Source organism: Gastrolobium bilobum, unplaced genomic scaffold (assembly GCF_033153095.1).
Source record: "Gastrolobium bilobum isolate Gb01-03AN ecotype WA unplaced genomic scaffold, APGP_CSIRO_Gbil_v1 utg19603, whole genome shotgun sequence".
NCBI classification, from domain to species: domain Eukaryota; kingdom Viridiplantae; phylum Streptophyta; class Magnoliopsida; order Fabales; family Fabaceae; genus Gastrolobium; species Gastrolobium bilobum.
This window is the reverse complement of record NW_026895844.1, coordinates 69942-86822: the sequence shown is the minus strand read 5'-3', so window position 1 is coordinate 86822 and position 16881 is coordinate 69942. Positions and strand designations below refer to the sequence as shown.

The following is a 16881-nucleotide window of genomic DNA, read 5'->3' as shown; positions in this document are numbered from 1 at the left end:
AACTTATTCTAAAGCAAATCATAAGAGATTTTTGAACTTTTCCCAAAATACACACACATATAAGTATTAAGTTCCACTTAGTGCACAATAACAAAATAATCAAATAAATATAAAGAAAACTAAATCGGTTACAAGTTATGTAAAACAAATATATGGTGTATCTATTTTGCAAGTGGACATATTGCTCTTGATTAACTAGATTAACTGTAAAAACATGGCTCTTGCCTCTAGAAGACTTTTGCCCAGGCTTGTAACCTGGTGGATAACTGTGAAGCTTGTACATTTATCAATGGTATGGCCATTATACTAGCAATGAGTGCAGATGGATGATTTTTACGATGAGCTTTGGATGATGTTTTGCTTTTACAACAAACGCCATAGTGTTGGCAGAGAACCTAATGCAATATGAAATGAAGAATCAACTTAGCATTGTTTTGCTTCTTTAAGTTACCAAAGAGAAAGCTTTAGTTATCAGTGTGTGGGGGCCATTTAGAAGGATTTGAGTTTGAAATTGAGCGAATAATCATTAAGTCCCATGAGAAAGGCCATGGTGTACTTCTATTGATAGTAAGAGGCAAGATTTTAGGCATATCCACATGTTTAAAGACCAAAATTGCATGAGGGATGAAAATTGCTCAGTTCTTCTCAAATAGACTTTAGTTTTTTGAAGTAGACACTAAATAAAGTTTGATCTTGAGTAAGATTTGTCAGATCACAATGTAATTGAAAAATCCTAAGTCTATTACTCTGTTGTAAACAATGTTGAACTTCAATCCAGATTTCCAAGATATATTCAGAGTATACGTTGCTGGCAGAAATTTCCTTTGAAATTGAATTCAAGATCCAAGAAATTACAACGTCATTGTTGTTAGTCCAAGAGCACTTTAAAACGGGATCTGCATCCTCAGATTGGGGGATTATACCATCGATGAACCTTAATTTGTTCTTCACTGATAGGACAATTTTCATTGCGCGACTCCAAGAAGTGTAATTTTCACTAATTAGAGTCTGGTAAAAAAGAAATCTTGGTATGTCATAATGCTGAAGAAAAAAAGGGCTGGAGGGATCTTTAACTTCCAATCGAGCATGCATGGACAAATTCAATTCAAGAGTGGAAGAAGCCATCACAAAAAATGCAAAACAAGGTAGAAAATGTTAAAGAGTTTGGAGAAACAGTAAGGTGAGCAGAATTTATGGTTTTTCAACTAGTACCATCTTATCACTTAGAGAGTGAATTGTTTGCTTAGATGAGAATAAACTATCATAGGTAAGAACATAACATAAGTGCGACAACCCATTAAATTAGAAATAAACATGACTAAGAAACCCTAATTTTTCCTAGCTTGATTATGATTTATGACTATAATTTAGTCACAATTAAAGTTATAACTTAAGTAACAACTTAGAAAAATCAAGACAATACAAATTCTAATTAGGAAATATATGGACAAATTCCCCACCACTTCATCCATTATATGAATCCTAAGTGTCCAAGAACGTTTCCACCTCATCAAGTGCTTGTCTTCCATGTGGCAGCCAAAATCTCCACCTTGCTCCCTCTCTCTAACTTCGGCCAGCTCCTTTTGACCACTTTCCCCACATGCAAAGTTCAACTCACCTTCTTCCTTCACAAACTTCTCTCAACCGAAGAGCCTCCCTTGGCTTTCATCATCACCATTTCCAAAATTTTCTCAACTGAGCCACCAACCCTCTCATTAATTCTTTGTTCTCTTTAGATTTGACACACAATACCTTCCTCTAGTTTCTATATGGAATGCTCAAAGGTAACTTCAAATATCTTGGCCTAAGCAAGCTAATCCATGGAGTACTTAAACCTCTTCTCCTAGCACTATTACATGCATGTTTAACTCATATGCAAGAGGTCTCCTCCACTTGACGTGAAGCTACCCCAAGACTTGATTTCCTTTTGGCCAAAGCACACTCACTTGCAAGACCATCATCAACTCCTACTCCAAGCCAAAGACATTAACAAAAAGGTGGTACCTCAAGCTTAATTTTCTTTTGTTTCTCCTATTACAGGACAAGACTTAGTAAGGAGAAGAATTCATTAAATTTTGTTAAGGGTACCAAGAAAGAGAAACAAGGACTATTACTTAGGATAAACCCTTAATTGATTGAATAATTGGAAGGTAAACCCTATGAATCACCTCTTTTCAATTTTGGGTATGATTATTAAGGTTGAGAAATTATCTTGAAACAAAGTGGTTGTATATGGAATCTTGATGATGAAGGAACCCTGAGAACTAGACTTGACGAACTTGAATTTTCACATGAACCATGGTTAGGTTTTGGAAAAGATTGAAGACACCTCAAATCAAGAAAAACATAAAAGGATAATGACATATTGTAGACAAAAATTGAACTAACCAATTCGGGTTCTAAACGGAACAAGGTTTTGTTTTGTCATGACTTAACAATAGGAACTAAGACATTCATGCAACTCTCAGCATAACTATGTTTAAATTAGGAAACAATAGTATAGGTAACCAAGACTTGAAAACTTGGAGATTAGCATTTGGGTACATACAATAAAGAAAAATGGAACCTAGTTACTCTCTTGCCTAATTAATTTTAGAAATTGATGAAGTGTGAATTTATGAAATGGCATCTCGTTGTTACAAATATCAAATAAATAATAGAGAAATCATACTCATCTCCAAATCTAACTCGGCTTGAGATTTGAAAATGAATGATGCTACGCTAACATAACCATATTTTTGCACATATGTAAGCATTGAGATGGCCGCGTTAACTTCAATATTCGAAAATTCCTTTTCGTTGAAACGATAAATTGAAAGACCAAAATTATGATAGTCAGGAGACCAATCTAGTGGGAATTTTCCCTCTACGTCTTCAGCCTCTGGGGAGCAAACATACCAAGGTTGTTTTCTGACGTGGGCAGTAACTTTAAAGTACTTATCTTTAAAGTTCTTAAAAGATTCGGAATAGACATGGAAAATATTTCTAGTGGGATGACCTCAGATATTAATCCAACTCATTCTTTCCGGATGGTCACGACCGGTACGAGAAGTAATGGCTTGAAAAAAGTAAAAAGAGAGTGCAATTGTGCAAGGTAAAGTTAAATATGCAAAGAAACGCTCGAAAGCTTTGACAAAACCACAACCATTAGGGTGAAGTTAGGTGGGAGCAATATGAAGGTGATTTAAGATGCTGACTTGAAATTCGGATAAAGGAAATCGAAGACTGAGTCTTTGCGATCAAATCTCGGTAAAAGAAGAAAAATGAAGGCTCGTCCAAGTTTCTCCCAGAGCAGACCAGTCCATTTCCCTGGGGAGGAATAATATCATAATCTTCCAGCCTGCCGACATTAAGCTCGGCTATATCCTCCACACCATCTCAGATAAGGTATTTAATATTGTTAGTACATAGGTGTCCTAGAGATAATCTGAGAGTCAGATGGACTCATGTACTTATTTATTGTTATAAATAAATTTTTTGAATAAAATCATTCTTTATCTTGTTCCATATTGCAAGTCTCAAATATTGAATATGAGTAACTGGATAAAGCCCTTGGAATAGAACGGGTGTCACATTGAGGATCTGTGATAAGGATCATGATCATGAGGGCTCAATGAAACCACACGCCCGTTGCCAGAAATATGTTCCTAGTCTAGAGATACCGATAATGGGCATTGCTGATCTCGGGTAAGATTAACACGACTCAACTACTTGCATGGAGATGCAAGGTAGAGTCCTCGTGAGCTACAGACATGAAGATGTCTTAGCTGACTCGTGGGTGGACCTATTGGAGAATATCTCGCATTGAATTGACCCACAAAGAGACACTATAAGAATGTCTCTTATTATTTAGGTGTGTCTTTCCTTAGACCTGACGTTATCATATAGACCTGTGCTCTGGAAGGCTTGCTTTGATTGTATACCTTGTTTGCCTGAAACATGGAGACTCGTAGGCATGCCCTAAGGACTCAGGGCTAGTGTGACAAGCTGAAAGAATTCGTCAATCTCTATGAGAGATTAGGTTATCCATAGATCAGTAAAACCTATAATAACCCTAATTACATAACTTTTAAATTAGAGGGTTATGATGAGGACCTTATGGTCATAAATAGAATGAGAATGAAATTCTAAGAATTTGGATACCCATATTGAAGGTATTCCAGTCAGGTGAATTTTCATCTGCTGTTTTTGACTGCTGACGCAGTAATATACTGTAAAATAGCTCCAGTACAGTGAATTTAAGTTAGAGAGCTATCCTAATGATATGAATTTCATAAGATTTGATGAAGTTGGATACCAATATTGGGGGTATTTTGAACAGTTGAGTTTTCAGCTGTTGTTTTTTGACTGCTGACGCAGTAATAATCTGTAGAATAGCTCCAATCTAGAAAATTCGAGTTAGAGAGCTAATCTAATGATATAAACATCATGAATGAGGTTAGTATATGAAATGATGAAGATTGATATCCATATTGGAATATATCTGAAAAGTAACTTTTACCGGATATTTTGTACTGCTGTAGAGGCAGTCGGTAGAATCCCGAAATGGGAAAAAGATGAGAAAATGGAAATAAAGACCAATATATGTCTAACAAGTCATAATTAGACCAATAATGTTAAAGTTAAGAAGATTGTGAAATTCGGGTACAGTTAAGAACACCGGTAAAGACTATAGTGCTATTAAACAACTGTTAATGAATCTGTGATCTACTGATTAAATTTTTAAAATATGAGCATGATAATTAGACAAAATTAATGTTAAGTACTTAAAGTTAGATTCTTGGAAGTTTCCGGGTAAAAAATTTGACGACGGTTCAGATAAAAATTACATCGAGTCCCACTAAAGGACAAGGTGTCACTATAGTGACATGGCACCCCTAATTAGGGCACCTTCCCTCATTTTTCTGATCAGATTTGCAGCCCCTATTTCTCCTTCTCTCTCTAAATTTCAATCTTCAAACTTTGCTCTTACTTCTCTCTAAGATTTCATCTCCAAAACCTCACCAAATCACCAAACCTCTGTCATCAAAGTTGTTCCTCTAACTCTCCTCTTCACCACCATACCATTTTCATGGTGTGAATCAAAAATTTCATGTCCATCACCCCTCAAACAACCATGGTTTTGTTAATGATGGAGGCCTTGGTGTGGTGTTTTTAAACTCTCTTGAAGAACCATACTTGGTTGCTTGGTTCTTGTGATTTGTAGGTAAGTTCTCTTGATTTTTTTTCCATGAAAAACCTCATATTTTCTTCTTGTGTTTTTGAGCTCTAACTCATGAGCATGTTCATGAAGGTTTGTTCTTCCTTAAAGGAGGGTTCTTGGTGGAAAAAGGTGGAGACTTGAGCTAAAGGAGGAAGCTTGAAGATGTAAGCCTCCATTTGACAAATATGAACCAAAAAGTCTCTCTTTTTCTTGTGTGTGTGTCACGGTTTTGTTATGTATTGGAGAAATATTATTTAAAAATTTTTAATGCCATGGTTTGATGATGATCCTTAAGGGTGGGTGTGTTTTGAACCATGGAATGATGGATTGGATGACTAAAGGTGCCACCTTTGGACCTTTGAGTGATGTTCATGTAAAAAGATGATTATGAACCCTAATATCGACTATGTATGATTCAGCCAAGTCAAGGATGGATAGGGTTTGATTACAAAAAAAAGTGTTTAAAGTTGTTAAGTGGGAAAAGTGATTAGAAAGATTAACTAGGTGGGTTAACTCTAAGCAAAACTCACTAATCATAATTAATAATGGCTAAAAATCCTAATTAAAATAGCTCATCAAATCTTTTCCATAAAGTATATAAAGGTTTAGTTGTGTTAAACTTAAGGAGATGATTAATTAGGGGATTAATTAAGGATAGGAATTAAATAACAAAAGTAATTAAAGATTTAACTCTAAAATTGGACTAAAGTAGAGTTTAGGTACACTAAATAAGTAATTAGTAAAATTTAAGTATCATGACATAATGGGACTAAGGAGATTTCATAATGTGACTTAATAATAGAAAAATTCAAGAATTAAAGTGAATTAGGATTTATAATAAAAAATAATTAAGGTTTGTTAAGTAAACACATTTAGGGATATATAATCATTTTTTAGGCAAAATTAGGGAGAGCGTATCTCCCTCCACAGAGGTCATATAGGGTTGTGCCTTATATCAAATTTAATATTGCGGTGTCAGCTATGTGGTGTCAAAATTTGGTACCAATTGAAGATGTATTCCACTCTGTATGTTCGTTTTAGTGAGGACTGCCCAGGGAGGCCATGTGCAGGGGCTGTACATGGCTGCAACTTCCACAAATTGTTTCTCCTTCTTTACTTACTCAAATTAGTCTCATAATGTGTCTAATAAAAGCTAAAGGTGTCTAGTTTTCTATATAAAATTTTAGAGAAATTGGTTTAGTAGATTATCCAGAATCGCAGAAATGGTAAAGGATGTTTAGGGCTCTGTTCGGAGTTGGCAAACAGCTTTGTTTGTCCAACTTCAAATAGTGATAACCGGAGCTAGAAAACTCCAAATGAGGCATGTGATATCTTGTTGGAAATCTAATTGAGTATAGATTAACATAATTAAAGATGAGAATTTAATAACAAGTGAGTTATGAATAATGACTAAAAAACAGAAGCATGTACAGTTTTGAGAAAACCGTAAAAGTGATATTTAGGCTATGTGGGCTTATGGGAACCCTTAGTGACTTATAATAAGGATAAATATGGCTTGGATGAGTTGAAAATAACCTAAGTTATCCTTGTGATCCTAGAGTGTGATTCTAAGATTATGTAAAAGTTTAAGACTATATGATTGATTGTGTATTAATTGAACACTTCATAATGCACTAAAATATGTAATAAGTAATAATTGGTCTAGACTTGTGATGGGCATATTATTCGCATGTAAGAATGAAATGTGGAATCATTAAGTGAATGAGTATTAATAATGTATATGATTCTTGCTCTAGGTTTGCCTAGAGAGCCTGACACTTGAGAGTTGATTGGAGCACACGTATTTTACTGTTGGAGTTGGGCTTGTGATAAGCTCAGTGATGTAAGCTCTTAGTTCTAGTTGACTCCTCTCTCTTGTGGCCCCACCATGATGGTGGGCATTATGGTTGTATATGTGCATTTATTCACATTCATATAGATGTTATATGATCTTGATGTTATGATGATGCACTGATGATATATGTTAGGAGGATCCTGGCCAGTAGGGGTGTTAACGGGCCGAGCCGAGCCGAGCTTTGGTCTTAAAAGGCTAAGCCTGTGTTTAAATGTGTCTGCCTGACCAAGCCTGTTACCTGTTATGAATATAATTTCAGCCTGTGGCCTGTCTTATTTACAAAAAATAAAAGACTGGTTTAGCCTCTTAGCCTGTTTAAAACAAAATAAGACAACAAAAATTTATCCAAACAAAATATACAGTCAACAACATTAGTAATTCCATAAATATTCATAAATTTAATGTATATCCAAACAGCATAATATAAAACAAAATCATTCAAAAAGTCTATTTAATTAATAAAATGGGATGAAATGGATTGAGGAGAGAGAGGGGGCTGTCACAAGTAGTATAAATAATATAAAATAAAAATAAAAATAAAAATATTAGGCTAGCCTGAGAGGCTCTAAGGCCGAACTTTTAAATTGGAGTCTGATGCCTTTTTATTAAACGAGTTTTTATATAAGTTCAAGCCTTGTTCCAACAATCAATTTTAGACATAAAAGCTCAGGCCTTCACGAGCCGAGCCAAAGGCTCCTGTAAGGCCCCTGGCTCGTTTAGCACCCCTAGTAGCCAACATACACCGTCTTTGAATTTTGTGCACATTAAATGCACGAATTGTTTCATCCATCTAATTGTTACTTTTGGGGTAAATTGACGCTTATGCCCCTGTCATTTGTTATTTGTAACTCCAGTGGTTACGTTTCACATTTCATATTTTCCCTTTTTTTTGTTTTCTTCACTCCTCATTTGCAATTTCTAATAGGCTTTCACATTGTTTTGTGCATTTTCTTTCATCTTCTTCAACATGAAGAGTCTATCTGAAGCACATCCTAAAAGTTTTCTCCATCTAAGCAACTGAGGTATCACCATTTATTCTTTGAACGTTTCTTTTCCATTGACGTATTTGGATATTTTAGGTGTTCTTATTCTTAAACCCTCACTTGTCTGGCACATCTGTCATTTTTTTGGGGTTTATAAATCTCTTAATGTTCTTATCTCTTAGCGCACTTTGCACATTTCAATCTTTGTCGTATTTTTTATTTTTTCTCCATATTATGATGTATTTTGAGAAGTTATTAAATGTCGTTGAACTTCTATAGTGTTTCTGGTATTTCTAGGTAAATATCATATTATCTTCCCCCATTTGTTTTGAAACACTAGAATATTCGTTATTCTCAACTTCTGTTAGAAATTAGAGGGAAAAAGAATCCCCAATATGTTGTCCATGATGAGAATAAGAAAGAAGATGAGGCCGAGTTCCTTAAAGGATTTCTCCTGGACCCCGGTATTGGTTTTGGGGAATACCTAGAACTGAAGAAGGAAAACGTGAAGTAATGCTTCGTTGATATCGTGGAGAAAATGCTAGAAAAAGATTCTGATTACAAAATTTTGGAAACCGGGGTCGAGGTCGACTTACCACAAACACTCAATATTTTCCTCGTAATAGGAGCCTATCCCGAACAAACAAATTCCCCACCAAATTCCAAATCCGAAATTAACTCTGTTGAGCTGTGTTCCACATCAAAACTCGGATGAAGGAATTACTTCAACTATTATTTCAAAACCTCCAGTTTCAAATAAGGGTACTCAAAGTGACTCGTGTTATTCTTGTGTGTTTTGAAGTTATAAATTTATAGAAAGAGGTTGTGACTTTTTAGTTGAGTCCACTTTGTCAAGTTGTTTCCATAGAAATGTTCTGAGATCAGATTCAGCTCCTGGTGATGCTAATCGTCCAATTTTGATATCGGATAAATCTTCAAGTTTGTCAACTAGTGAATCTTCAACTAGTAGCTATTTTGATTCAGGTATGTTTATTCATTTTCTCTGATTTTGACTTTTCTTGTTTTAGGTATTTATGGGGTCATCCCCCTCAGAAATTATAAGGTAATCTCGCTCTACTGAGTCGAATTCTGAACGTCCTCCAGCCGCTTTAATATCTTAATATCCTTGCATCAACTATGAAGTATTTGAAAGTAGCCTTTTGTAGGCCATGAACATAAAAGAGGGAAAAATTAAAATTTTTATGCGGAAGAAGCAACCTTTGCCCACCTTCAATCATGTGCAACCCATGAATCATGTAATAGACATGTTAGGGGTTTAAAGATGATACCTTTATTCGGATAACTATTCCTGATCAGATGAGTTCTTGATCAATTCTTCAGACTTGAAGAACATAAGTCCTCCGACGGAAATTCACACCACCTTGTTGTCTTGTAAAAGAAGAACGCTTCTTCGAATGTCTAATGTCCTTCAATGGAGGTTGCTAGACTCAATAGAAGAAGAAAGAAAGAGATAGCCGCCACACTGATGTGTGTGTTGGCTAGGGTTTCAGTTAGGGGTGATAAACGAGCCAGGGGCCTTTCAGAGGCCTTTGGCTCGGCTCGTGAAAGCCTGAGCTTACATGCCTAATATTGGTTGTTGGAACAAGGCTTGGACTTGTATAAAAGCTCGTTTAGTAAAAAGGCCTCAAGCTCCAATTCAAAAGCTCGGCTTTGGAGCCTCTCAGGCTGGCCTAGTATATTAATTTATATTTTTATTTATATTTTTTATACTATTTGTAATAGTCCTCTCTCCCCTTTCAATCTATTTCACCCCTATTTTATTAGTTAAACAATTTTTTTGAATGATTTTGTTTTATATTATGTTGTTTGGATATACATTGAATTTATGAATATTTATGGAATTACTAGTCTTGTTGATTGTATATTCTGTTTGGATAAATTTTTATTGTCTTATTTTTTTTAACAGGTTAAATCAGGCTTTTATTTTTTGTAAATAAGGCAGGCCACATGCCGATAATATATTCATAACAGGTAACAGGCTTGGTAAGGCCGACACATTTAAACACAGGCTTAGCATTTTAAGACCAAAGCTCGGCTCGGCTCGGCCCGTTAACACCCCTATTGGCTACAATACGCTAGCAAAATCAAAGGTCACCACGTGTAAGGATCTCATCTTTACTTGAAAATATGAAGCCTTTATCTCATATCCATGATTTTCAATAAAAAGTTGGACTTGGGGGCAACTCGTCATCAGAAAGCGAAGGTAATCCAAGGTTGACCACAACTTGGATTGAATTAATATAAATTATATCTTGGCAATTTGGAGATTCAATTTGTCGAAATAAGGGACAAATACATTATCCCTTAGAATTAATATAACAAAGTTGAACACTTCCAAATCGAAATCTGGATAAGTATGGATGCAAACTCAGATACTTCTTGATTGAAAAATTCGGACATTTTTTTATGAAACACGGATAGGCATAGAAACCTATAGAAATTCGGATAATTTTTAAAGTTATATGCATCCCAGCAGACTGGACACCCAGACTGCCTGGCTGAGGGGCAACTATTATGAACTCATATGTGAGGCTCATTTATTATATGGCCTAATAAGGGGCAATCCAAATAAAATATGATATAATCAGAGGAGGATATCTATCAAAGATATCAATCTTAATACGAGAGCATTAAACATGGGCTTGAACTGTTGGAAGAGGCATAGAAGGTCTAGAATCCTAATACTCACAGGTAAACTCTATAAATAAGAGGTAAAGCCTATAAGTATGATTACTCTCTCTATTACTATTATGTTGTCACTGTACATACATATCACCCTTTTGGCAAACGCTGTTCTTTTTATTGCTTGTGCATAGTAATTTTCCATACTCAAGAGTATCTAATCCATAAATACCTTAGAGAGCACTTAGATTCAAAAGAAAATCAATAATTCATTGGGTTAGACATCTCTGTCTTTATGACAAAATACTTCTTATTTTTGAAAAAAGAGCACAAACACCGAAAGCACAAAAAATGAGCTCCCGAATTGGAAGCTCTAATGGATTAGCCGCTACCATTTTCGTGGCAGAAGACTCACAACTAGGGGTGTTAACGGGTCGAGCCGAGCCGAGCTTTGGTCTTAAAAGGCTAAGCATGTGTTTAAATGTGTCAGCCTAACCAAACATGTTACCTGTTATGAATATAATTATCGGCATGTGACCTGATTTATTTATAAAAAATAATAGCCTTGTTTAGCCTGTTGGCCTGTTTAAAAGATATAAGACAATAAAAATTTATCCAAACATAATCTGCAGTCAACAACACTAATAATTTCATAAATATTCATAAATTTATCTAAACAATAATATAGAACAAAATCATTCAAAAAATTTGTTTAACCAATAAAATAAGGTGAAATGGATTGAGCAGAGAGATAGGGCTACTAAAAATAGTATAAAAATATAAAATAAAAATAAAAATAAATATACTAGGCCAGCCTGGGAGGTTCTAAGGCCGAGCTTTTGAATTGGAGCCTGTGGCCTTTTTATTAAACGAGCTTTAATAAAAGTCCAAGCCTGCTTCCAACAACCAATTTTAGACATGTAAGCCCAGGCTTTCACGAGCCGAGCCAAAGGCCCCTGGTTTGTTTAGCACCCCTACTCACAACCATTAGTTGTAGTGGCTGGGTGATGGGCTAACTCAAGGAGAACCATATGTGTATCATGCACTTATAATATAGAGTAAATATCCCTTTTTGGTCCTCAGCAAATTTCACGATGCCCGCTTTAGTCCCTAGCAAATAAAAAGGCTATTCGTGGTCCCTAAGAAATTCAAAATAGATCCATTTAGTTGAAATCGTGGTCCCTCACAAATTCAAAAAAGACCCACATTAACCCATCAAAAGGACTAAAATAGGTCCACCTTGAATTTCTTAGAGACCACGAATAGCCTTTTTATTTGCTAGGGACTAAAGGGGGCATCGTAAAATTTGTTGAGGACCGAAAGTAGTATTTACTCTTTAATATATGTTGATTCAAAAGTGTAATGTGAGAACTTAATGTGTCTCACATGTCTGATACAATTAATTCAATTCAAAAATTTAAATTTATAAATAATCACTAATACGGGGTGGTGAAGTTATACCAAATAATAATACTGGTGGTGAAATTATACCAAATAATACATCAATTCGATTCAATAATTAAAATTTATAAGTAATGACGATATTAATAATTTTTATAAAAGATATATCCCAACTCTTAAATCTTAATGAGCGAAGCGGGTGTGAAGACCTGACCGACAAAATGTTGCTATGAATACATGACAACCTTAGTCGTGCCATCCAAATCAAAAAGACCACACTGATTTTATTTTATTTATTTATTTATTTATTTTTGATGATAATCCAACTCTAATAATTATCTCTTTTAGACGAGTTGGTTCTCTTTAATATTTTTACAAATTTTAATTCTTTGAGTTCACTTAGATTAATCCAAAATATAAAACGGATCAATTATAAAAATATTTAACTCTCTCCCAAAACGTAAAATATAAGACCACACTGATTCTATAAAGCAGTGCATCTGCAACTGCGACCGCTATACGCCAATGATGGTACAAACCTACCAGATAAGCTATGGTCCATACACAACCTGCGTTATTGATTACCACATCACTAAATTCCAAAGTTATTGAAAGCCACGATTCTTCTTTATACACATCAATTTCGTCCAAGTGACAAATGCACACAGCGAATTGTTTCATAATTTTTTTAGATTTCTTCACAGCTTCCCGCGATTATACCATTAAACTAAGGGTTATCTTTATCTCATTTAACATGAGATAAATTAAATTCTTACACACATATAACAAAGATGACCTCTATTTTTTTTCTCTAATTATTTGTGAGTCTCTCTTATAATTTTATTTTACTAACATAAGATAACCTATCTCCAATAACATAAGAAAAACATTTCCCTTAAACTAATTCGTATTAGAATTATATCGATGACAAAGCTTTATAAAAATTTTAATATAATTATTTATAGACTTAAATTTATAATGTTTTGAATGTAAAATAAAATTTCAAAACTTCTAAATTAATGACTAAAATATAAATTCAATATCTTAAATTGTTAATATAGAAATAATGATATGAATTGTTATTAATTTTTTTATGATTAATTAAATTTATTTTTAAGCTTTTTGGTGTTGTAGATAATTGAAAAGATATGTAATTACAAATATCATGATTGTTGAAAAAAAAAAAAAAAAATTAAATCTCATTCAAAAGATTTGGCACATGAACCTCCCCTCAAAAAAGCAGAAGCTCAATTCTAATGCATAGACATCAATTGCCGTCTTTTTTTTTTTTTTTGATGAGGAATTGCCGTCTTTATAAATACTACATTTATGACTTTCTAAAGAACTTTTCACGAAGATTAATCTGGGATTTGGCCGTCTTTGTTTTTGTTATGAAGAGCTAATTTTTTTTAATTAGAGTTATATGGAATCCAATTGAATTTTTATATTTCTGAATTAATTTTTAATATAATTTTTCTTTTTTATATTGAATGAATTTGCGTGTTCTTCATATTTCTAAGAGTCAACTTTCTTGTAGACTGATCTAGGATTCATGTATGACAATATGGATGTTGGTATATAAATTGGGACTGATAAATTCATCATTGATTTGTATGAATCTAGAAATAGACATATAAATCATGCAATCCTTATAATTCTTATTTTTAATACTTAAATCCTTTTGAAAATCATCATAGAATTACGATTCTCTTAAAGGAGTAAATGATAGAATACCAAGAAATTGAATTTTAATAAGGAATTGAGTTTTAACTAAATTATATTAATTGATTGAGAATATAAAAATGGAGATTAATTAATTAAGATTTTTAATTCATAATATAAAAAAAAATTAAGGAAAATTAAATTCCTAATACGTTTTTCTTTTTTCTTGATTGCTTGATTAATTTTTAATTGTGTATCGACAATATGATCCTGAAGTTAGATACGTGTAAATTGTTTCCTACTTTAGCAAATTGGTAAATGTGCCGGACAAAGGTGTAAATAAGCAACCTACGAAAAATATTTTGAGCTTAACTTAGCTCATTAACATGATACAAACTAAATTTTAGGTTTGACTTCACTTGTTTATGAAAAATTAAAGATTTGACTTAGGCTTGGTTTGACTTATTATAATTATAAAATGTATTTTTTCTAAACTCATATACGTCCAAATGTTGAAACTATAAATGTATCAAATTTTATAAGCGACCGAGGGGGGAAATGAGTGACCAGCAATTAGAGAACTTGTTTGTGAAACTGTGACCGTGAGAGAATGCCAATAAACAATAGTAAAAAAATAGTGTTTAAAAAAGTAGGGTTAATAATTTAGTGACATAAAAATATATTATTCATTGAAAAAATATTTATCCTTTTAAAAGATGGTCATTTTAGTTAAAATGAGTGTTTATTATTTAATATTTAGATTAAAAAAATCTTTCACTTTCTGTCCCTTGATTTCTATTGTGCATATCTTTCTCTCGGTATAAAACACGATAATTTGACTAAAATGATACAATTCTATATCCTTTAAAATACAAACAGAAATCTTATTATTTATTATAATAATATATCCGGTTAGCTTATGAATTTTCAAGCCGAACCTCATTAAATTAGGCTTAGACTTTTTGCTAAATAGGTTTTTTTAGAACTTGAATCCGTTCTATTTATTAAACAAACCAAGCCAAGCCAAGTTTAAAGCAAACTAAGCTTTGAGTCCCTCACAAGTTACTCGGCCTATTAACATCCATATAATACACCAATTCTTCGTTTATTCTAAATTTTAAAGATTGATATATTTTAACTTAAAATTTAGTTTGAAATATTTTTTTTATCATATTCCACAACCTTATACATTCAAATTATTATCTGAATATTTATAATAAATTACTATCTAATTTAATTATTCTGATATCGTACTCATCATAAGGTTTTTTTGTTACTCGTTCATTGATTATTCAATTAATCAAATTTGAGTTCCGTACGACTAAATACGTTACTCGTCACAAGTTACCCATTCACCATTTGACACATGTATTGTACGTCACACGGTCCCAGTCATTGTCGAGTGCTGACTTAAACTTCTACATTCTAAACGACTCTTTGCTATTTTTTGAAGGACCCTACTGAAATGGAAACCCTTTATAAGTTGCTAAAAAGTTATCAACTTCATATTGTCTGAAATTGCATTGTTTTATAAGATAAGGAAAAAAAAAAAATTACTACACACCACTTTTCTTACATTATTTTTAAGTAATCAAATATTAATTTATTGAATAATAAAAATCGACATTACTAATTATAAATTTATATATCATTAATATCAATTAGTAGATAAATATAATATAAAAATTATTAATATAGCTACATCTAATAATTTAATTTTTTGGGTTGAATATGAAAAATATATAGTTTTTGCCCGCTACAGTTTCATTTGACCCTTGGATTGTGGATGTTATTACAAAACAACCTGGTGTGGTGACCTTTATTCGACGATGTTTGCGTCTAAAACCTAAACTCGTTCGCTGGTAGAATCTGAAACAGTCTTTTGTATCGTTTGCCTTGTCTCTGTCTCAGAAACTCTCTCTGCTTTCCTTGTGGAATAGACCTCGAAGAATTCCTTGTTTTCTTTCTCTAACTCCTTCCACACTACTCCAAGGTCCACACCACATGCATGCAACACATGTAAGCTTTTTAGATTTCAAGAAAAATAAAATTATATGACAAAGAAATGATAATATGATGTATGTACATTCCAATTCCAAAGTTTGGAAATGTGTGATTGACATGTGTTACTGATCAATATATAGCTGTGTAATTGACGCACCAAGAGGTTGTGTGTACTAGCTACAATATAATGGAATAATTTAATCGAGTTTTTAATTGAATTTAATTTTTTTTTATATACCAACCAGGATCCAAAATCCTAACATGTCTGATTAATTCAATTTTGAATTTGAGTTTTTTAATTATCCCATAAGTTACGATTCTCAGAAAAAAGTTTAATAAATTTAATGTTCATATAGAAAAGAATAAGAGTGAAAAAAGATTAAATGACTGACCAGTGGCGGTAATAACCGGTTTGATATTTGCATGTTTGGAAAGAGCTTCCATGCATTCCTCTTTACTCATGTTGAATAAGATACACTCCTCTATCAAACGGTGCACCTAGGCATTTATATATAACAACAACAAAAAATAGAACTTAAATATCATTACCATTGATTATCACAAAAGGGACATATATATTAACGTACAAGTATATATTACACACAAATGAGATCGAGGGTATAAAAAATCAAGCAAATTAAAACACACCATGTGGATATAAGCAGCGGAGGAGGAATCTTCCATGATCTTGAATATTCTATATGTTGAGTGACACAACAATCAGAAGTGGTGTTGCTTTCCTTCTCTCCGATCTGATGAGTTAGTGTATGCCTCAAACTCAAAGATATTAGAAAAGGGTGAAGATAGATATGCTTGATTTGGAAGCAAAAAAGGGGGCTAGAATTGAAGAGAGAAAAGACCAGAAAAGATGACGAGAAAGAGGAAGGGACAGGCATACATATTTGAAAGAAAAAACCACACGAAGAAAGATAATGAAATAATGGTTGCATTTATAGGGTAGTAGCCCCTTCGACATATGGCTAGATTGCTAGTAAAAAACAAAACTTAAGAGGAGGAGCTAGTCAAAACAATAATCTTACTATATACATTTTTTTTAGTTTTATTCTGAGGATTGCTCTTAGAGTACAGCTAGTTAAGAAATGTTAACCTTTTAATTACTTAAAAAATGT

At 33.2% G+C, this 16881-nt stretch overlaps 1 protein-coding gene across 1 annotated transcript; it reads right to left on the bottom strand.

Moving 5' to 3' along the window:
• Window positions 1-15448: 15448 nt before the first annotated feature.
• LOC133296376 (uncharacterized) lies at window positions 15449-16660 on the bottom strand. The gene is made up of 3 exons (XM_061495344.1): window positions 16400-16660; window positions 16144-16249; window positions 15449-15730 (listed from the first exon to the last, which is right to left on the bottom strand). Exons 1-3 carry the CDS (start codon window positions 16433-16435, stop codon window positions 15594-15596), a joined length of 279 nt encoding a protein of 92 aa, XP_061351328.1. The 5' UTR covers window positions 16436-16660; the 3' UTR covers window positions 15449-15593.
• Between the last annotated feature and the right edge of the window lie 221 nt (window positions 16661-16881).

What these genes read in the sequence shown, in the direction of transcription:
- LOC133296376 (XM_061495344.1), bottom strand. Translation starts at nt 16,435, where the DNA reads ATGGAAGATTCCTCCTCCGCTGCTTATATCCACATG. An exon ending in CCGCTGCTTATATCCACATG is followed by an intron (nt 16,250 to 16,399) that starts GTGTGTTTTAAT and finishes ATAAATGCCTAG; the next exon opens with GTGCACCGTTTGATAGAGGA. An exon ending in ACCGGTTATTACCGCCACTG is followed by an intron (nt 15,731 to 16,143) that starts GTCAGTCATTTA and finishes ACCTTGGAGTAG; the next exon opens with TGTGGAAGGAGTTAGAGAAA.